The sequence below is a fragment of the Gossypium raimondii genome, chromosome 10 (assembly GCF_025698545.1).
Source record: "Gossypium raimondii isolate GPD5lz chromosome 10, ASM2569854v1, whole genome shotgun sequence".
Lineage (NCBI taxonomy): Eukaryota > Viridiplantae > Streptophyta > Magnoliopsida > Malvales > Malvaceae > Gossypium > Gossypium raimondii.
Genome location: NC_068574.1, coordinates 60,529,927 through 60,553,079, shown reverse-complemented (window position 1 = coordinate 60,553,079; position 23,153 = coordinate 60,529,927). Strand labels below are relative to the sequence as shown.

The following is a 23,153-nucleotide window of genomic DNA, read 5'->3' as shown; positions in this document are numbered from 1 at the left end:
ACCACCACCCATGGCACATATTCTTGAGGTGGCTTCAGATGTGCAGTCTCGTTAGCATATTGCAGCAGAAGCTGCATTTTATTAATTTGGAAATTCAATGTTAGAAAAAGCTAAGGAGAAGTGTTAATTAAATACTAAGACATGCAGCCAACCTTATATCCAAATCCAGTGGTATAACATTTGTTGACTATCTCCTCATTCAATCTCAGCTTTTCACTGCAATTTTCCCACAGTGCTTCAACGGGCCCCCCTTTAAGCTTTGTTGCTCTGTGCAGCCAATGAATTCCAAGTGTTCTTTCCTGCAGATTTGTTGATTGTGATTCTCTTGAAGTTTTCTGTCAAGTCTATCATTCCTTTTAAGTGTGTGGCAGCAACTTGGTACCATCTCATTGAAAATCTTTTCTTTATTTCTCAACATCATAACAATAGTAAAAAAAAATACGGGTCTTCTTGTTTATTATTGTACAGGTACCATTGAGGTTCCTGTATATTATTAAGGTATCGGTGAGTTGGGCCAAACAGTACAATGCAGCATATAAGTGTAATCCGTCTTAGCAATTCAGTTTGGCTTCCGATGGTTCTTTGACAGGGGATTGGGTACATCGTTATACTGATGGGTTGTTAGGTTGGAGTCTGGCTTTGCTGCTTCAGGGGGTCATCTGTGGGGAAAGAGGAGAATAGATTCTTGGTTATAACCATTATTTGGGGAGTTAATGTTCAGCTTTTGAGGCTGAACTTTGGAGTATTCTTAAAGGTTTGGCACTTATTATGGAACGGGGGTATAAGAATATTTTGGTCCACTCGTATAGTTTGGAAATTCTTACAGCTATACCGACTAGTTGCTTAGAAAGTTCGCCATCAGTTTTGGTAAGATGAATTCACTTGAACTTACAAACTGTTAAACAGTGGAACTTCACACATATTCCAAGGGAGAGGAATAGACTTGCAGATAGTCTCCCTAAAATGACTTCAGGAAGCAATTCACAAGAACAACTATTTGTTAGGATCCTAGAGGAGTTCTTCGATGAATTTGGGTTTGATAGAGTAGTTGAATTTTCCGTTGTAATTACTTAGGTTAGGATTTAGGCTATTTTTTGCACCAAAAAAAGAGTTAGTAATGTCATGCAATTGTATGTTGATCAAGCACTCATTTCTTATCAAGATATGCTTCAACAACTACCCAATAATTTTGATGTTATGACTCCTTTTCTCTTTTGGGTCGATAGTGGATTACTTTGTTGATGTGATAATAATTCCTAATTATCGTATAATCCAACCACAAGAAAATTTAGGATGCTTCCTAAATGTCCCCAAAATATCCCACCGAAGACATATATTTGTTTTTCTACTCTTGGATTTGGGTTGGATCATTTCCCCCAAAATATTATATTTTAATACTACGTTCGTTTGAATCAGTTATATGAATATAAATTAATCAAGGAGTCAACTATAATTTCCGGACAGAAATTCACCCCAACTCTTGAATAAAATTCTTTTTTTATGTTAAATTTTAATAAATAAAAGAAATCGATAATATATGAAATTTAAGTTGTACAATTCTACACACAAAATTTTAATTTTGATTCAATTATACATATTAATAAAAATAAATTAATCAAATAATTTTGGTATATGGGATAGATAATGCTGAATTTTGATAATTAAGATTTGTGTTTCTTCGTCACTTTTAAAGGATGGTTTACCAAGTAAACTTGACAATTCTCTTATATTATAATAATCCCATCTGATTTGACAATAATATCTATTTAATCACCATACCCAACTAATGAAATTTCATTCCGGTCCATAAAAATATATGATTTGCATCACAGTTTTGTCCTACTGGAAGACCTTGACTTTGATATTACACACCAATCACCATTTCTCAAACAAATGTTGTGTGTACCTAACTTTTGAGTTTTTATCAAAATTTTTCTTCGAATCAAGTTTTTTTTTTAAATAAAAATAAATACATTTGATGATTACAGTAATGTTGAATCTTGATAATTAAGAATTATGTACCTAACACTTCTAAATATTTTTAGAAAATATATGTGAAGCATAGTTTACCAAGTAAACTTGACAATGCACTTATGCTTATAATATCCCAACTAATTTGATCCATCATTATTTTTAGGTTAAACTACGCAAGTAAACATTAAACTATTAATGTGTTCCCACTTTGATCACCCAAGTTTAAAAATAATTCTATCTTAACCACTAACGTTATCGTCATTCGATTTAATAAAATGTGATCAAAATATCACATTTGGATGATGTTAGTGACTAAAATAGAATTTTTAAACTTGAGTGACCAAAATAGAAATACACTAGTAGTTGGATGATTATTTGAGTAGTTTAACCATATTTTAAAAAATTCTTTTTAATAAACACCACATAAATTTTCCTTGAAAGATACAAGAAATAAAAAAAATCAAGATTGTGGAAGAAAGCTTCTATTTTTGTGACTCATAACTTTTATTTTTGTGGGTGATGTTTTAATATAAGCTTCATTTTCTTATCATATAAGATTGTGGAAGAAAGCTCATTTGTAATGCTAATGGACTTGAATTTACAGATGATTTGAAATGCAATAACATGATGAATTAGATATTGTCATTGTGAAAAATAGAACGTCGATAATGATAATATATCGCAAAGAAAAGAGAATGGATTTTATATTTATTTTATTTTACCATAATATTGAGATACAATATGATTTAATATCTACTTACTGCCCATGGCATGAGAACCAACGGTGGAACCTAAACAAGTAAGCTGAACGATGTCCACCACAGATCCTATGAATCAAAACCAACCAATAACAAGTCAATTGCCAAAAAGAATTCAAGTATGAATCTTAATATCTATGAATCTTAATATCTTTCACTGCAATGCTCAAACAACATGAGAGGCAGTAACATACAAAGGACTTTCTGCCCAAACTGATACGACAATCAAAATCCAAGGTAAGAAGCTATCAACTCCAATGGCTCTACCATGGAACTAACCCAATCTAGCTTGAGAATGAAAACTGCCGAAGGTTGCATCTAGCTCCACGTGTTCATCCCACAAGTTTTGAGATCTCTTGCAAATTCTGGATTTATATAATCCCATTGATAAATATTGGAAAAAATGGTGAGGATGATGAAGATCATTATATGAACCTAAAATCATGATAATAAGTCAAAGTCAAAGCTAACTTACTTCTTCACCAAGACTGAATTGCCAGAACCCAGAAAGGGCCTCAAAAGATTACCTTGAAGTTGTGTTCACAAATCTGTTGACAACTTGCATTGTCAACAAATATCAGTTCAAACACTTGTAAAAAGCAAGCATTCAGCAAAACAAATTGAAGCTCTTACAGTTCAGGTGCTCCTCCTTATATGGCTAAAGCTCCAATTCAAGAGTGGCACAAATAACCAATCTTTCTAATGGATCTAGATATCATTGAAGGAAAATGCAGCAAGTATTGAGATACCAGATGACACCAATGCTGGAAACTAAACAATGAAGCTGAATCGAGTTCACCACTGGTCCTATGAATTAAAAATCCAACCAATAACAAGTCAGCTGTCAATAAGAATTAAGTATGAATTTTAATATCTGAATTTTAAGAACACAGACGCAACAGGGGAATGAAGATGAGAAAATAATAATAATAAGCAACAATCACAAACTTTTGAACAAATTTCCAGTTTTTATGTTCATAAATTATGCTTTTAACAGTTACAATGTAGAACTACAAGGTTTCAGTATGGTAAAGCACCTTCTAAAACACAAGTAATTTATAAAGCAGAGCAAGTTAGATTCATCCTGGTCGGTTTTAATTAATTAAAGCACTTCATTTGCTGTCATTAATTTATAAGTTGAAAATTTACTATTAACAATGGTGGAAAACAAAACTATGGCAATATGAAAAATGAAATGAAAAAATTGAAAAATGTATGATAATATGAAAAAAATGAGATGAAAATGAAACCCTTACCTATGCATTTGGATGAAACTCCTCAAAAGCAGAGCCAAAAATGGAAAGAAATACAAACTATTTCAATCTTTTAAGTCCTCAATCCCCTTCTTCACCATCATGGCTAGAGCTTCTATTGTTCCCAGCAACTCTCTTTTCAGTAGCATCTGAATCACTCTTTTTATCCACGTAAAATACATGAACACCACATCTCTCCACCTTGATATACTCTTCTCCTCCTCTTCCTAAATCCAAAAGTCTGATGTAGAATTTGAATGATGCCTCCTCATAATTCTTGTCTTCTATAACCATGTCGATGCTAGATAGAATAAACACGTGATAATCCATGTACTTATCTGGCTCATCAAGACTGAAGTGAGATATCTCACTTCTGAAATTTTCACAACCATCTCCACCATTGCCGCCACCGGCAGCTGTAAGTTGGTACTCACAAATATATCGAAGTAAAACGTCATGGCGGCGAGCGAGGTTAGCCACAAGGCAGATAGCAAAAACCAAAAATCTGCTCCCACTACCCCCATTTTTGGATATCTTCAAACTTAAGGATGAATTCAAGCTCCGATACTTGAACTTATTTGCTGAAATTTCGTTTCCTGGGAAACAGCAAATCAAACTTCGAAGGTTATCACGAAAGTATTTCCTACCATATGTCGCTGCCCATTCCTTAGCTAGGGAACCAATTTTGAGCATGGCATTTGCCTCAATGTTTTTAGTTGACTCTTGATTCAAGTTGAAGCAATTACAGAATCGCATCAATAAGTTATGATCTCTGCAAAACTCATCAACCAAAGAATCAAACTGATATAAATTTTGATCTGCAAAGGATACTTTTTCTAATGATGTGCAGTCATTTGCACTCAAGACTTTCAGATACGGTGGAAGCTCTGAGAGTACTTCGACCTTTGGGCAACCATTAAGATTCAGTTTGCGAAGGGATTCCAACTTGATCGATACATTTTTGACCGCTGAGCCACTCATATTTAAGTGCTGAAGATTACATAGGGGATCGAAAGGCAACGACACTTCTTCAATTGGGCAATCACTAAGATCCAATTTACGAAGGAATTCCAGCTTTAAAATATTGATGGATACATTTTTTACCTTTGACTTCCCCAACCACAAAGTTTCAAGTTTGTGGACATCCTTGATTGAATCAGGCACTTCTTCTATTTCGGTTTCTGACAAATCTAAAGAACAAAAGTGACGTGGGACCTGAGGAAACTTCTTAAGACTATGACATCCGTTAAGATGAAGACACCACTCACTAAGAGATGCCAACTGATCGAGGCAAGGAAGTTCAACCAGACTTTTACAGTTAGTGCAATCAAGGAATTGAAGGTTGATGGCTCTTGAAAGATCAGGCATCTTTCTTAAATTACTACAATTTGAAACGTTAATTACCGTTAAATTATCAAGGTCCTGTACAGAAAAAATAGCTGTATTACTTTCAAGCATCAGCTACTTGGTAAAAAATGAAAAGGAAATAAATAATTATAATACTATAAAAAAATAAAAATTTATATTTGACGTATCGGTGTGAAAATTCACCCACAATTAATAAATCAAACAATGTCACTCATCTAAATAAAATAAAATATTTTATATTTATTTTTAAAAACTTTAAATAAAATGTTATCATATGAATATTTATACATCAAAATATAATTTTTTTTCAAAAAAGTATGAAAATACATACCATACAATCATCTCCATTCCAAAGTTCAACCAAACTTTTACAGTTAGAGCAATCAAGGTATTCAAGGTTGATGGCTATTGAAAGATTAGGTATTTTCCTTAAGCTCACGCACCCATTGAAGTCAATTTGCCTTAAATTAGCGAAATCCTGTACAGAAAAAATAAGTGTATTACTTTTGAGCATCAACTATTTAGTAAAAAATGGAAAGGAAAGAAATAATTATAATACTATACAAAAATAAAAATTTATATTTAATGTATCCGGCGTGAAAATTCTCCCACAAGTAATAAATTAAACGATGTCACTTATCTAAATAAAATAAATTATTTTATATTTATTTTTTAAAGACTAAATAAAATGTTATTATATGAATATTTGATACATCAAATTATAAATCATATTTTTCGAAGAAAAGTATGAAAACGCATACCGTACGATCACCTTCATTCCCAAGTTCAACCAAACTTTGACAGTCAGTGCAATCCAGGGATTCAAGGTTGATGGCTCTCGAAAGATTACATATCTTCCTTAAATTATTGCATTCTGCAACGTAAATTTCCCTTAAATTAACAAGCTCCTGCATAGAAACAATATTTGTATTACTTTTAAGCATCAACTACTTACTTTAAGCAGCAAGAAACGAAAAGAAAATAAATAATTATAATACTAAGAAAATAAAATCCATATTTGAGGTATTGGATGTGAAAATTAACTCACAATTAATAGATCAAATGATGCCACTAATTTAGATAAAATCTTTCATATTTATTTTTATAAACTTTATGATTATTTGATACACTAAATTATAATTTTTTTCCTTAAAAAATTCTTAAATGAAAAAAGTATGAAAGTATACATACTGTATGATTATCTTCATTCCAAAGTTCAACCAAACTTTCACAGCCAATGCAACGAAGGAGTTCAAGGTTAATGGCTCTTGAAAGACTAGGCATCTTCCTTAAATTCTTGCAATATGAAACGTCAATTTCCCTTAAATTAGCAAGGTTCTGTGCAAAAGAAAAATATATAAAAATAATTATATCACTTTTAAGTATCATCTACTTACTTTAGGCAATAAAAATGAAAAGAAAATAAATAATTAACAAGATCCTGCACACGATGAGAAGAAAAGTAGTTTCATTACTTTAGAGCATCATTTACTTATTTTAAGACTATCAAAATAAAATTTATATTTGATGCTTTGGGTGTATTAATACACCCACCACGAAGATTAAATGATGTTGCTTCTTTTAAAAATAGAATAAAATTATATATATTAAAAAATTTTAATAAAAATATGTTACCATATAATTAAATGCTATATCAATTATAAATTCTTTTTCTTTCTAAAAAAAACTCTCAAATGAAGAAAGTATAAAAGTATACATACCCGATGTCCATCCCAAAGTTGTTCCATGTCTCCATGTGGTAATTTCAATACTACAAGGTATTCTGGATCAAAACTTGATGATAAAGATTTACAGGGGTAATCATCCCATCGAAGATACCTTAGTTCATCAGGAAGAGGTACAATATCAACTTGATTTGTATATAGTTTCTTATCATTTCCACATTCCGAACTCTTAGGAGAATAGAAGATGATATATTTAAGATTAGTCATGTTTTCAAACACAAAAGGGCGTAATAGTAGTTTATCCATATGTGACATGTTTAACTTCATTCCTTGAATTCGATCCGTCCCCTAATAACAAAAATCAATTTATCAAATATGAGCATGGAGAAATTTATGGATATTTCATTCTAAAAGTGTTTTTTTTTTCCCAAATCAACCCATAACGTATTTAACTAAGCCATAAACCTTGACCAGATTTTACATTATACTTAAGACATCGGTCATTATGTGTCCAGTATAGATTTATATAGTGATGTTGAACCACATGATAGTATCTCATTAAAGCATATTAAAAAAAATAAAAGAATATGAATACAAGTAATGCTTACTTGATTATATTTGAGCACTCGTTTAATGTGTTCATGACTCCATAGCCTCCTGCACTTTCCAGGGGTTTTAGATTTTTGGCGAATAATATCTTTTCCCAACTCTTCAAGCATATCATGCATACATATTATATCTTCATTATGAGTAGAAGATGAAGGTGAGATATTAATTAGGCACTTGCTGACCAATTTGCTTATTCCATCCTCTACCCCTCGATAACAACTTAGAACATGTTTTATTCTTTTTATGGGTTCCCCTTTGAAGAAGCATGCAATGTCAAGAAATATATTCTTCTCTACCATACCTAGCCTATCATAACTACTTTTCAAAACCACAAAAATTTCTGGGTGGGAATATTCCCTTAGCTTCTCCATCTCACTTTCCCAATCATTTATAGTCCTTTCATATAAATTACACCCCAAAACTCTAAGAGCAAGTGGATTGCCTTGGGCGTACTCCAGAAACTTGCATGACAGATCTTGAAAACCAACTGCGGGATTCAACTGCTTAAATGCAAAGGTAGAAAAAAGTTGAAGAGAATCATTCTTATTTAATGCCTTCACCTCATGTATTGTGTCAGCTCCTCCACTCTTAAGCACTTGTTTCTCTCTAGATGTTATAATGATTTTACTTCCAGAGCCCAAATGTTTAACACCCATACAGTCTATTTGGTTTGGGTCACTAATATCATCAAGGACAACAAGTACTTTCTTATTGTTGAGCCTCTGTTGAGTTAAAGTGGATCCTATAGAGGGGGTGTCTATATCAACATTTGAGTTCAATAATTTCGAAAGAAGTTCATTTCGTAAAGATTTCTTCCCCTGTTTTTCTATTTCCTCTCTAACATTATGAAGAAAGCAACAACTTTCAAACTCTAAAGAGATTTTTTTATATACAGCCTCGGCAAGGGTTGTTTTGCCTTGACCACCCATTCCCCAAAGTCCTATTACACGACAGTCTTTTTTCTTAATCAGCTTCAAAATCGTCCTTTTCTGATCATCTATTCCAACCAATTCTTCAGAAGCACTTTCAAACCCAATATTCGTCAACTTTTTTATAACATATTCGACAACATCTTTAATGTACGCGGTTTCAGGTCTAGAAAACAATAAAAAATGTAAATAAGTAAATATGAAATCTAAAACAAAGATAAGTTGAAAATAACAAGATGAGAAAATTATAGTTACCTGTCAAATTTGCCTCCTTCTATATGCCACCCTTTTAATTTACCGACCTCTGCAAAAGCAGTTTTCCATTGTTGTACTCTTTCAGCTGGTTGCTTTGATTCATGCTCTTCGAAGGATGTCTTAAAATGCCCACCACTATGTCGCACATCGGAAGGATCAACATGGTAAAAGACGGGAAGAACAATATGTTTGTCAGTGGGATTGTGCTTGCGATCCATGATGTCAGAAAGTTGATCTAAGCATGATTCTGAAGAAGCATAGGCTTTAGATAAAACGAGGATTGAGAGATTTGAGGCCGAAATTGTTCGAGAATATGTTGATCGAAGTTTCTCTCCCTTTTTCAGTGTTTCGTTATCGGGGAAGACATTAATTCCTACTTTTTCCAAACCATTGACTAGGTGACTGGAAAAGTTGAGGCATGTGTCTTCACCTAAGCTTAAGAAAACTTGATGCTTCATCAACTTTTGCATAACATACGCAACAATATCCTTGATGTACTGGGTTTCAGGTCTAGCAAATAATAGAAGTATATATATGAAATCCAAAACGAAGATAAGTCAAATATAAGGAGATGAGGCAAATATAGTTACCTATCCGAGATGCTTCCATCTATATGCCACCCTTCTAATTTACCGACTTCAGCAAAAGCAGTTTTCCATTGTTTCACTTTATCAACTGACCACCTTGTTTGGTGATCATCAAAGGATTTCTTAAAACTCCCATCAATATTCTCCACATCGGAGGGGTTAACATGGTAAAAGATGGGAAGAACAATTTGTTGTTTGACGCTATAGAGCTCCATGATGTCAGAGAGTTCAAGCAAGCATGATTTCGAAGAGGCGTAGTCTGCAGACAAAACGATGATTGAGATATTTGAGACTGCAATTGCTCGAGAAAGTGCATCTGAAAGCTGCTCTCCCCTTTCCAGTTTTTCTTCATCGAAGAAAACATCAAGTCCCTCGTCTTTCAAAGCTTGAAGTAAGTGAGTGGTGAAATTAAGGCGCGTGTCTTCACCTCTGAAGCTCAAGAAAACATGATACTTCATTAGAGTAGAAGAAGAAGAAGAAGAAGAAGAAGCCATGGAAGAGTATTGAAGCAAAAGAGAGAAAATTTGCTTGGGTTGTGGTATTATTGTAAGAATAAAAAGTGTAAAACATGCATAATCTTTGGTATCCTTTTATTAAATGGGAAAGAGATTGAAGGCGTTTTCCTTAGACTTCTTAGCCAATTATCTTAGACAACACCACCAGAGAGAATCAATTCTCCTTTTTATCTTTTACCGACAAAAGTGGGAGTGCTTTCATGGTGGGTCCATCAAACCCAAAATGATTCTTATTTGAACGATTAATAAAATATAAATTTAAAAATCGCGATTAATTGAGCTTAGATGAGAGGATAAGTTTACAGTTTTATAATAAAGTCCCTCGTGATAGTTTTAAATTTTTTAAATCAAGATAAAAGGTAAGAGTGCTTTTGATCAATTTAGTTTGATGTAATTTTATTTGTTTGTTTATTTTTTACTAAAAATCAGTTATTTTCTGAAACCGAATCGAATTGAATTTTATTTTTATTTCATACATAATTAATTTTAATTTTATGATATAAAATATATATTTTATATTTAAAATAGTGAAAGTAATTTAAAAATTAAAAAATGAAAATGAATTTAAAATTTATCAAATAATATTTAAAAGCCATAAAATAAAACTCATTTTATCAAAATAAACCTTAAAAATTAAAATAAAAACTTAATATCAAAAATTGTGAACAAATCGAGCCGAATTAAACTATAATAGACGATTCAAAAAATATAAATAACCCGACCCTGTGAACCTCTTAGAAACTTCAGTATCCATGAAATTAGCCAATTTGAAAAGGGGTCAAAATTTGATTTTGAGTCTCTCTACTATTCTCAAATTCGAGATTTAGTCCTTTAACTTAAAATAATCTCTTTATTTATATGTTGTCATTAGTTAATTCAAACAACACAGTTAACTATTTCAATTAAAATTAAAATTTTAGTACATATTATTATTTAAGTGATATAATATCTTGTGAAAGGTCACCAAAATAAACAAATAAAAGAACAAAAAAAAATTGAGAGAGAAGTGATGAAGATAAGGGCATAGTTAACTTTTTCCATGTTTATTAAGGTAAATAATCTTATGAAGCAAATCCAAAAAATTTAATTTGGACCCAATTCTAAGGTTTGGCTGAAGCATAGGCAAAGACTTGAATAACCCACCGCCATAAAAAAATTTACTGGAAAACAGTTAAATTTTAATTTTGATCCCTATATTATTTTCAAATTTAAGATCTAATTTCTAAACATTATATACTAAGTATTCCTATTATGACATTATCGATTTGGAGTATTCTCAAATTTAAAATGGAATCCCTATATTTCAAAATCACTTGTAGTGAAGCATAGGCGACGATTTGAGCTTAGCCAATTATCTTTGACGGCAATAAAAAATACATGTGCTTGTGGAGCTTTGATAAATTGCATAGTGAATCTTGTTTTTTCTTGTCTAGTATGTTAGTATGCATTAACTGAACTATCTGTCCCACACATCTCAAATGTTAAGCTAACATGTGATTTTAAAAGAAATATGGGTTATGGTGAGAAGAATTCAGAACACTTTTGTCTTCAACTCAATTAATCTAGTGGGCTCCAAATTGGCTTTTTTTTGCTTTTTTTCTCCATTGTATTTTACATTGGAGTCTATTTGATAAAACTAAAAATAAGTTCTTTTCATTGTTTTTCAAAGTTGAAACCCCACCACCCATTCAATCCTATCCATTACTTGATAAAAGCTGAAGCATAGGCCACGAATTTAGCTTACCCAATTTTCTTTTACCGACAGAATTGAGCAATAAGATTTACTCTTTCGACAGAATTTTTTTAAATGTCATTCATCATATAGTCGATGCTACCCTCAACAATTGTTCCATATCGAGATTTTGTCCCTAACTTCCACGGAGAGCCATTGTATGGTTCACCGGACAGGAAACCTCGATTGGTGGAGAAGATACGTACTTGTAGGAGAGGTAAAATATTTTTCACGGGCAAAATATTTAAAACCAACATGCTCCCAAGGAGAAGGTTATTTATGCCTTGATTGGTGGTTTGAATCTCCACGTGCATATTTTAAAATGATTAATATTTTTGCATAATGCTCACGCTTCTCTCCTAATCTCCTAAAAGCACGTATCTCCACCAATTGAAGCACTCCACTCCCTAAATCCACAAGGCTCTCCACTTAGTTGAGACGTAAAAACTTCAACACGGGATAATACCTCTAATAGTTGGGTGAAGTACTGACTGCCCGACAAACAACACCTCAAAGACTTCTCTTGAAAGAGTCGGACCCCCTCAACAAATTTAAACCGAAGTTCTTTTTTCATGAAAACCTAAAACAATAAAAGTGGGACAAAATAAAAATTTAGATTACAAACTGTAAATAGTTTGAGCAAAAACATTTAAAATGATGTTTTATAATGAAAACTTATTTTAATTATGAAATTTGATCCATAATCAAACAACACAGCTCGTTTGTATATGTCATGCTACGTACCTTAGCTGTAAAGGGTATCAAGTAACTAGTCGACAATCCAAAATTATAACTTATTTCAAATATGACATTTCCATCATTTTCGGTATCCAAGATATCCAAAATCTTTCGGGGATTGAGTTTTAGCATAGATATCATCGTTGGCATTACAATAATTAAGAGGATGTGTTTAAATATTTTAAAAGTTTGATAGTTTATGATAGAAGTAGGGATTATATAAGAAAATTAAAATTCTTCCAAAATGATGGTGATGATTAGGAATTTCCAAGTCAAGGTCTTCCAATGGGACAAAATTGTTAAGCAAGTGACTAAACTAATAAAAGAGTCGTTGAACTAGTTAACTACTTGTGTTAAATAAGTTCAAAAACTTTCGGTCTACTCAAATAAAACTCTAGTTATTAATTTATATTAAAGATTTTATTTAAGATATAAATTAAAGGTTATTTGGATAACATTTAAAGTTTGAATGCTTATTTGGGGTATAATACAAGTATAAGAAATTATTTAGATAAAGTGATAAAACTTAAGGGCCTATTTCATATATTCATATAAGTAAATTATCTATAGGAAAAATATATTTGTTGATTTTTTTATAGATATTATCTATATTAGTAGTTTCAACAAATTGAAAAAAAATGGGTTTCTTTTTATAGTTAAAATTTATTTTAATTTATGAAATTTCGCTTGTGATCAAGTAGCTCTGCTCTTATGTTGTAGGTATACCTATTCATGGGTCGGGTCATTCGACCCGGTCTGAAGGCTTGTCTGAAAAGTGGGAGAATTTTAGTAAAAATATAGACTCGAAAAATGGAATTGAAAAAAAATAAAGCCTGTTTAAAAAACGGATTAGGCCCCAGGTAAGACATTTTTGGCCCAAGCCTGTCCCAAATTCACTAAATGACAAAAGAATATACTATTTTTTTGTTATTTTAATTATATATTCTTGTTGTTTCCTCCTTATTTTGCTACCATTTCACTATTATGTTGCTAATATTTTGTTGTTATTATTTGGATATTGTATAACACTTGTTTTACTGTTAATTTTGTTATTATTTGAAATATATTTGCTTGTTAAGTTGCATCTATGTTAGTGATATTTAATTATACATATTTTTTAAAATTTGTTTTCAATTTGTTGAGAAATATGTATTTTAATGTTTTTAATATTTTTTATATATTATATATATTTAAAAAATCATATAAAAATTTAATATGGGTGGGCTATGTCGGACCCAAGTTTTACATTTTTATCTAGGCCCGACTTGGATAAATTTTTAGGCCTATTTTTTAGCCAAACCCAGGTCTAATAAATAGACCTAAATTTTTACTTGAGCTCAACTCAGCCTGACCCAGTCCATGAGCACCTCTAGTTTTATGTGATGCTATTTTTTATTTTTGAAGATAATCAATAACTAGTCAGCAATCCAAAATTAGCCATTGTTTCATATATGCATATTTTTGGAATGGGATAAAGCAACATTCAATCTGACATTTTTTCTTAACTTGGTCCTCAACTTGGTTTTTTGTCCATATTAATCTTGAAACATGTCAATTTTTAGCAATTTTGGTACCTGCGATGATGTGGCACTTTTAGATTGAACTACATCATCAATTAAGTTATTATATATTTTAAAGTGCAACATCATTATAGCGATCAAAATTTGAAAAAAAAAATACTCATTTTCATTAAAGTTCCCGATAACAAAAACTAATTTATCAAATATTAGCACGGAAAAATTTATAGACATTCCACTAAATAACTCATAAAAATAATTATATTAGGATAAGTGTAAACTAATTGAACACTTTTAAGAATTTTTACATACAAAAAGTGTTTTCTTTTCTTTTCTTTTTATTTTTTCAAATCAATGCATTAAGTATTTAACTAAGTCATAAACCTTGAGCAGATTCTACATTATACCTAAGACATAGTTATTATGTATCATTATGCATCAATTCTGTCATACCAGGCCCTTGGTGCTTAAGAAAACTTGATGCATCATTTGATGAGAAGAAGATGAAGAAGACGCCATGAAAGTGTATGGATTGTGAGATTGAGGAAAAAGAGCACAAATAAACCGTGGGAGCTTTGCTTTTGCTTCTACTTTTTATTCAAATTCTCTTATATTTTGGATCAACCTTCGAGCTTGACATTTGCATGTTGTTAGTAATACGAGCTGTTATCCTTAGATGAATATCCAATTTAAAGGGACTGTTTTTCTTGCCTAGTCTGTGAAATAATTGTTCCATCCATTAGTGTACTATTTGGTCCCCGACGCCCCACAATTAAGTTCACATAATATTGATTTTCATGTGTTTTTTTCCTTACCTTCATTCATTGATTGCAAAAAAGCAAATCAATACTATGCTACAAAGCCGTCAGTCATCCTCTTGGCTGAATTTTCATGGAAAATCTGCAGATTACAGTCTTATAGCTGTAACTTCATAATGCACCAAAGCATGAAAATTCACCACTTGATATTAGACACCCATCATCCAGTTTGGTTTTTAAATAAGCACTTCGTTTCCTATCATATGAGATTAATTTATTTAAAAATTGTGGATGCAAGCTTACAACATCTATCACTAGCTAATTTGTAATGCTAATGGACCTGAATTTGTGTAATTACTGCAATATATAATAATCAGAGTTGTATAATTTGTGTTTTTTCTTATAGTAGATCATAGTTTAGGATTACAGAAAATTAATTTAATTACTAAGCTTCGAATCTTGAACTTGTTGGATATCATCTCATCAAAACCAATGTACAAACCAATTCCAAAACAGAGTAGAACTCTGGAATTTTAATTACAAAAAGGGAAAATTGATTCAAGTTTTAGCCCAAACTGATGTAACAATCAAGTCAAATATATAGCTTTACCATGAAACCAACTCTTCATTTTGAAGTTCCAACTAAACCAAAATCATTTGGATTTTTTTTTCCAGGTGTTTATGTTGGGTTCCTCTATGGGGTAAACAACAATCTAGCTTGAGAATGAAAACTGTGATAGGGTTGGCATTGAAAATAACATCCAGGCTCCATGTGTTCATTCAACGAGTTTTGAGATGACAGCAACACTGCCAAATTCTGCATGCATTTATATGGTCCATTGATAAAGCAGGGGAAAAGAATGCCATGAGGATACTAATAATCAGAATGAGTCAATAGTAATTTACCCAAGAGCATATGCTTCCTCTCAATGGGATAAACAAGGCAACTCTGTTGACAAGTTGCAGTACTGCTTCAATATCTAAGTCCAACCACAATATAAAGAAATCATTTAGTAGACGAAATTGAAGATCTTAAAAGCTTACTTGTTACAAAAATCTGTTATTTATTCCCTCATCTGCTTTCCTTACATCAATCATTGCCATCTTTATTCCCTTCACATGAATCTCTAGGTAAAAGGGCACATCTATAAATGTGGATTTTGTGGGAACTTCATTTTTTGGTGAGAAAGAACATATCAAAAAACCACCCATAATCTGCAACTTCAATTCCAGTAGAGTATTGAATCTGTGTCTGGCTTGACTTTCATGCAAGTTTTATGAAATCTACAGATCACAGTCATAAAAAAAAAAATAGAACATAACAAATAGAAAATACGTACTCCTAGATCAATATAAAAGCATAGGTTATAAGATTAGCCAATCTCAAACATATGTTGATTATATTTAGGTAATAGTTGGTAGGTTTAGCTAACATGAATGTAAATTAGAAATCATGAACTGAAACATTATATATATATATATATATATATATATATATTTACCAACTTTCAAAGGAAACATGAAACATAAATCAATGGGTGAACAAATCATTGAAGTAAAATGCAGATAGTATTGAGATGCAATATGATTAAATCTCTACTTGCTGCCTATGGCATGAGCACCAATGGTGGAACCTAAACAATTAAGCTGAATGATGTCCACCACTGATCCTATGAATCAAAACCAGCCAATAACAAGTCAACTGTCAAAAAGAATTCAAGTATGAATCTTAATCTCTCCTCACTACAATGCTCAAACAACATGAGAGCAGTAACATACAAAGAAATTTCAGCCCAAACTGATATGATAATCAAAATCCAAGATAAGAAAATATCAACTCCAATAGCTCTACCATGAAACTAACCCAATCTAGCTTGAGAAGAAAACTGTCAAAGGTTGCCTCCAGCTCCATGTGTTTATCCCACAAGTTTTGAGATCTGTTGCAAATTCTGGATTTATATAATCCCATTGATAAATATGGGAAAAATGGCGAGGATTCTGAAAATCATTATATGAACCTAAAATCATGATAATAAGTCAAAGTCAAAAGGAACTTACTTATCCACCAAGACTGAATTGCCAGAACCCAAAAAGGGGCTTAAAAGATTACTTTGACTTTGTGTTGACAAATCTGTTGACAACTTGCATTGTCACCAAATATCAGTTCAAACACTTATATAAAGCAAGCATTCAGTAAATAAAATTGAAGGTCTTACAGCTCAGGTGTTCCTCCTTGTATGGCTAAAGCTCCAATTCAGCAGTGGCATTCCCAAAGATTTGTCATTCCCTAATCTTACATCAACACAGAAGCAAAGGATATAAGAAAAAACAATCTCACAAATAACCAATCTTTCTAATGAATCAAGATATGATTGAAGGAAAATGCAGCAAGCATTGAGATACCAGATGATACCAACGCTGGAACTAAACAATGAAGCTGAACCGAGTCCACCAAATAGCTAAAGCTCCAATTCAGCAGTGGCATTCCCAAAGATTTGTCATTCCCTAATCTTAAATCAACACAGAAGCAAAGGATATAAGAAAAAACAATCTCACAAATAACCAATCTTTCTAATGAATCAAGATATGATTGAAGGAAAATGCAGCAAGTATTGAGATACCAGATGATACCAACGCTGGAACTAAACAATGAAGCTGAACCGAGTCCACCATTGGACCTATGAATTAAAAAAAAAAAAAAAAAAAACCCAATAACAAGTCAACTGTCAATAAGAATTAAGTATGAATTTTAATATCTGAATTTTGGCAACCACCAAAATCCCCTATGGATATTTTATCAACTCCAAAGCAGAATCATTTTGCTACTGTATTGAAATCTCCAGTTACTGTTCAATTTTCCTCTAAATTAATTAATATATATGGAGAATTTCCTTCTTGGACAATATATGCTATATCTACAAAAGAACACAGACACGACAGGGGAATGAAGATGAGAAAAATGATAGTAAGCAACAATCACAACTGTTGAACAAATTTCCAATTTTATGTTTCATAAATTATGCTTTTAACATTTACAATGTGGAACTACAAGGTTTCAGTATGGTAAAGCACCTTCTAGAAGACAAGTAATTTATAAAGCAGAGCAAGTTTAGATTCATCCTGGTCGGTTTTAATTAATTAAAGCACTTCATTTGCTGTTATTAATTTATAAGTTCAAAATTTACTATTAACAATTGTGGAAAACAAAAGCATGGCAATATGAAAAATGAAATGAAAAAACTGAAAAATGTATGATAATATGAAAAAATGAGATGAAATGAAACCCTTACCTATGCATTTGGATGACATAATTGACAAGTTGAAACTCCTCAAAAGCAGAGCCAAAGATGGAAAGAAATACAAACTATTTCAATCTTTTAAGTCCTCCATCCCCTTCTTCACCATCATGGCTAAAGCTTCTTTTGTTCCCAGCATGTCTCTTTTCAGTAGCATCTGTACCATCTGTACCATCTGTAGCATCTGTATCATCTGTAGCATCTCTCTGCATCCACGTAAAATACATGAACACCACATCTCTCCACCTTGATATACTCTTTTCCTCCTCTTCTTAAATCCAAAAGTCTGATGTAGAATTTGAATGATGCCTCCTCATAATTCTGGTCTTCTTTAACCATATCGGCGGTAGATAGAATAAACAAGTGATAATCCTTGTACATCTCTGGCTTAGGAAACAATAACAAAGATATTTTACTTCTTAGCTTTTCATAACCACCACCACCACCATCATTGCCACCATCGGCGGCTGTAAGTTGGTACCTACAAATACATTCAACATTACTAATGTAACGGCAGTGAGTGAGATCTGCCACAAGGCAGAAAACAAAAACCAAAAATCTGCTCCCACCACCCCCATTTGGGGCTATCTTCAAACTTAAGGAAGAATTCATGCTCTGACACTTGAACTTATTTGCTGAAATTTTGTTTCCTGGGAAACAACAAATCAAACTTGACAAATCAGGAATCTTGCCACAGCAATCAAACCTCGCTGCCCATTTCTTAGCTAGGAATCGAATTTTGAGCATGGCATTTTCCTCAATGTTATTAATTGACTCTTGATTCAAGTTGAAGCAATTACAGAATAACATGCGAAACACACCATCACGTTCATCACCTAACGAATCAAACTGATATAAATTTTGATCTGCAAAGGAAACTTTTTTTAATGATGTGCAGCCATGTACATTCAGGTAGAGCAGATATGGTGGAAGCTCTGAGAGTAATTTGAGGCTCTTGCAACGATTCATATGCATATACTTAAGGCTTTTAAACCTAAAGCTAGCTGAGCGCACATCAACAGTTGGAAATTTAACGATTGGACAACCACTAAGATCTAGAACTTCAAGGGATTTCAACTTTGAAATATTGCTTGATACATCTTTTACCATTGAGTTTGTCAAGGTCAACCGTTGAAGTCTGTCGAGACGCTCAATGAAATCAGGTACCTTTTTTATTCCGGTTTCTGATAAATTTAACGTATCAAAGTTATTTGGGATCTCCGGAAACTTCTTGAGACTACGACATCCCTTAAGGCGAAGGTATTTAAGTGATGTCAAATGGGCAAGGGAAGGAAGTTTAACCAAACTTTCGCAATTTCCACAGGCAAGTTTTTCAAGGTTGAGGGCTCCTAATAAATTAGGGATCTTCTTTAAATTTTTGCAACTGAAAAGGTTAATTTGCCGTAAATGAACAAGATCCTGCACATGATGAGAACATAAAGTAGTTAGAGCATCATTTACTTAGACTCTATCAAAATAAAAATTTATATTTGATGTATTGTTTCTTTTAAAAAATAGAATAAAATCTTTTATATTTATTTTTTAAAAATTTAATAAAAATATGTTATTTAAATGCTATATCAATTATAAATTTTTTTTCTTAAAAAAATTCTTGGACGAAGAAAGTATAAAAGTATATATACCTGATGAACTTCGTTCCAAAGTTGTTCCATCTTTCCATATGGTAATTCCAATGCAATAAGGTTCTTTGGATTAAAACTTGATGATAAAGATTTGAAGGGGTAATAATGCCATACAAGATACCTTAGCTCATCCGGAAGAGAGATAATATCATCTTGGTATGTATGTAGCTTCTTATACTCCTCATGCTCTTTCCTCAACCAACTCCGTGGAAAATAGAAGAAAATATATCTAAGTTTAATCATGCTTTCAAAAACAGAAGGTTGGAATAATAGGTTACCCATACGTGACAAATCTACCTTTATTCCTTGAATTCGATCAGTTCCCTGATAACAAAAACCAATTTATCAAATATTAGCATGGAGAAATTTATGGACATCCATTAAATAACTCATAAAAAATATAATTATATTAGGATAGGCGTAGACTAATAGAGCACTTTTAAGAACTTTTACATACAAAAAGTGTTCCCTTTTCTTTTGTTTTTATTTTTCAAATCAATGCAATAAGTCATAAACCTTGAGTAGATTCTACATTATACCTAAGATATAGTCATTATGTGTCCAGTATGATGATAATTCTAAATACTAATTAAAAGGGATAATACTTGATATGATATCAAATGTATGGGTTTATATAGTGGCATTCAACCAAATGACAATATCTCATTAAAGTATATTAAAAATATAAAAGAATATAAATATAATTAGTGCTTACTTTATTATGTTTGAGCACTTCTTCCACGTCTTTCAGATTCCATAGTCTACTGCACTTACCAATGTCCTTTCCCATCTCTTCAAGCATATCATGCATAGAAATTGCATCTCGTAATAATTTACGGGGGCCCATTGTAGAATAACCAAAATAATCAAGAGAGAAATTAGTAGATGAGACATTGATCAGGCATTTGTCAACCAATTTGTTTATTCCACACTCTGCACCCTTATAACAACCACTTAGAATAAGTTTTGCTCTTTCCATGGGTTCCCCTTTAAAGAAGCATGCAATGTCAAGAAATATATTCTGCTCTACTAAATCTAGCCCATCATAACTACTTCTCAAAGCCTCTGAAATTTTTTTTTCTGGGGGACAGTCCTTTAGCTTCTCCGCCTTACTTTTCCAATAATTTATACTTTTATTTAAATCAGAACCCAAATCAGAACCCAAAACTTTAAGAGCAAGTGGATTGCCTTGAGTGTACTTTACAAACCTACCAGATAGATCTTCAAAACCAACTGCGGGATTCAACTGCTTAAACGCAAAGGTAGACAAAAGTTGAAGAGAATGGTTCTTATTTAACCGTTTCACCTCATGTATTGTGTCAGCTCCTCCACTCTCAAGCACTTGTCTATCTCTTGATGTTATAATTGTTTTACTTCCATAACCAAAATGTTTAACACCCATATAATCTATTTGGTCTGAGTCATCAACATCATCAAGGACAACAAGTACTTTCTTCTTGTTGAGTCTCTCTTGAGTTAAAGTGGATCCAATGGAGGGGGTGCCTATATCAACATTTGATTTCAATAATTTCGAAAGAAATTTATTTCGTAAAGATTCCTTCCCTTTTTTTTTTACTTTCACTCTAACATTTTGAAGAAACCAATGACTTTCAAACTCTGAAGAGAATTTTTTATATACAGCCTCAGCAAGGGTTGATTTGCCTTGACCACCCATTCCCCAAAGTCCTATTACACGACAGTCTTTTTGCTTAATCAGCTTCAAAATCGCATTTTTCTGATATTCTATTCCAATCAATTCTTCAGAAGCACTTTCAAACCCAATATTCGTCAACTTTTCTATAACATATTCAACAACATCTTTAATGTACTCGGTTTCAGGTCTAGAAAACAATAAAAAATGTAAATAAGTAAATATGAAATCTAAAACAAAGATAAGTTGAAAATAACAAGATGAGAAAATTATTGTTACCTGTCAAATTTGCCTCCTTCTATATGCCACCCTTTTAATTTACCGACCTCTTCAAAAGCAGTTTTCCATTTTTGTACTCTATCAGCTGGTTGCTCTGATTCATGCACTTCGAAGGATGTCTTAAAATGCCCACCACTATTTCGCACATCGGAAGGATCAACATGGTAAAAGACGGGAAGAACAATATGTTTGTCAGTGGGATTGTGCTTGCGATCCATGATGTCAGAAAGTTCACCTAAGCATGATTTTGAAGAAGCATAGGCTTTAGATAAAACGAGGATTGAGAGATTTGAGGCCGAAATTGCTCGAGAATACGTTGGTGGAAGTTTCTCTCCTTTTTTCAGTGTTTCGTTATCGGGGAAGACATTAATTCCTACTTTTTCCAAAGCATTGACTAGGTGATTGGAGAAGTTGAGGCGTGTGTCTTCACCTAAGCTTAAGAAAACTTGATGCTTCATCAACTTTTGCATAACATACGCAACAATATCCTTGATGTACTGGGTTTCAGGTCTAGCAAATAATAGAAGAAGTATATATATGAAATCCAAAACGAAGATAAGTCAAATATAAGGAGATGAGACAAATATAGTTACCTATCCGAGATGCTTCCATCTATATGCCACCCTTGTAATTTACCAACTTCAGCAAAAGCAGTTTTCCATTGTTTCACTTCATCGACTGGCCTCCTTGTTTCATGCTCATCAAAGGATTTCTTAAAACTCCCATCAATATTCTCCACATCAGAGGGGTTAACATGGTAAAAGATGGGAAGAACAATTTGTTGTTCGACGCTATAGCGGTCCATGATGTCAGAGAGTTCAAGCAAGCATGATTTCGAAGAGGCATAGTCTGCAGACAAAACGATGATTGAGATACTTGAGACTGCAATTGCTCGAGAAAGTGCTTGTGAAAGCTGCTCCCCTTTTTCCAATTTTTCTTCATCGAAGAAAACATCAAGTCCCTCGTCTTTCAAAGCTTGAAGTAAGTGAGTGGTGAAATTAAGGCGCGTGTCTTCACCTCTGAAGCTCAAGAAAACATGATACTTCATTAGAGTAGAAGACGAAGAAGAAGAAGCCATGGAAGAGTATTGAAGCAAAAGAGAGAAAAATATAGCGAGTGAGTTTTGCTTGGGTTGTGGTATTATTGTAAGAAGAAAAAGTGTAAAATTTGCATAATCTTTGGTATCCGTTTATTAAATGGGAAAGAGAGTGAAGGCCTTTTCCTTATACTTGAGCTTAGCCAATTATCTTAGTCAACACCACCAGAGATAGTCAATTCTCCTTTTTATCTTTTACCGACAAAAGTGGGAGTGTTTTCATGGTATTCTTATTTGAACGATTAATAAAATATAAATTTAAAAATCGCGATTAATTGAGCTTAGTTTACAGTTTTATAATAAAGTCCCTCGTGATGTTTTAAATATTTTAAATAAAGATAAAGTTAAGGGTGCTTTTGATAAATTTAGTTTGATGTAATTTTATTTGTTTGTTTGTTTTTTACTAAAAAATATGTTATTATCTGAAATCGAATTGAATTTTATTTTATTTAATATATAATTAATTTTAACTTTTATGATATAAAAATACATATTTTATATTTTAAATAG

General features: G+C 32.3%; 1 protein-coding gene and 1 long non-coding RNA gene across 7 annotated transcripts; both read right to left on the bottom strand.

The window, feature by feature from the left end:
- Positions 1–2,651: 2,651 nt before the first annotated feature.
- Positions 2,652–22,735, bottom strand: LOC105775194 (disease resistance protein RUN1). Of its 6 annotated transcripts, XM_052622180.1 has the most exons (13): positions 22,141–22,735; positions 21,548–22,057; positions 8,832–9,341; positions 7,647–8,742; positions 7,075–7,386; positions 6,545–6,691; positions 6,115–6,261; positions 5,685–5,831; positions 3,989–5,407; positions 3,366–3,539; positions 3,208–3,280; positions 2,927–3,097; positions 2,652–2,801 (listed from the first exon to the last, which is right to left on the bottom strand). In XM_052622180.1, exons 1-9 carry the CDS (start codon positions 22,623–22,625, stop codon positions 4,067–4,069), a joined length of 4,695 nt encoding a protein of 1,564 aa, XP_052478140.1. In that variant the 5' UTR covers positions 22,626–22,735; the 3' UTR covers positions 2,652–2,801; positions 2,927–3,097; positions 3,208–3,280; positions 3,366–3,539; positions 3,989–4,066. The 6 variants fall into 6 exon arrangements, with proteins under 6 accessions (XP_052478140.1, XP_052478139.1, XP_052478141.1 ...); XM_052622179.1 differs by having other exon boundaries at positions 3,208–3,539; XM_052622181.1 differs by having other exon boundaries at positions 3,208–3,533.
- Positions 15,116–15,734, bottom strand: LOC105775202 (uncharacterized). Its single transcript, XR_008189969.1, has 2 exons — positions 15,585–15,734; positions 15,116–15,495 (listed from the first exon to the last, which is right to left on the bottom strand). It is a non-coding gene; the product is annotated as an uncharacterized LOC105775202 (long non-coding RNA).
- Positions 22,736–23,153: the final 418 nt, after the last annotated feature.

What these genes read in the sequence shown, in the direction of transcription:
- LOC105775194 (XM_052622179.1), bottom strand. Translation starts at nt 22,625, where the DNA reads ATGGCTTCTTCTTCTTCGTCTTCTACTCTAATGAAGTATCATGTTTTC. An exon ending in GAGTGCTCAAATATAATCAA is followed by an intron (nt 7,387 to 7,646) that starts GTAAGCATTACT and finishes TTTTGTTATTAG; the next exon opens with GGGACGGATCGAATTCAAGG. An exon ending in GGAATGAAGATAATCATACA is followed by an intron (nt 6,262 to 6,544) that starts GTATGTATACTT and finishes GTTTCTATGCAG; the next exon opens with GAGCTTGTTAATTTAAGGGA.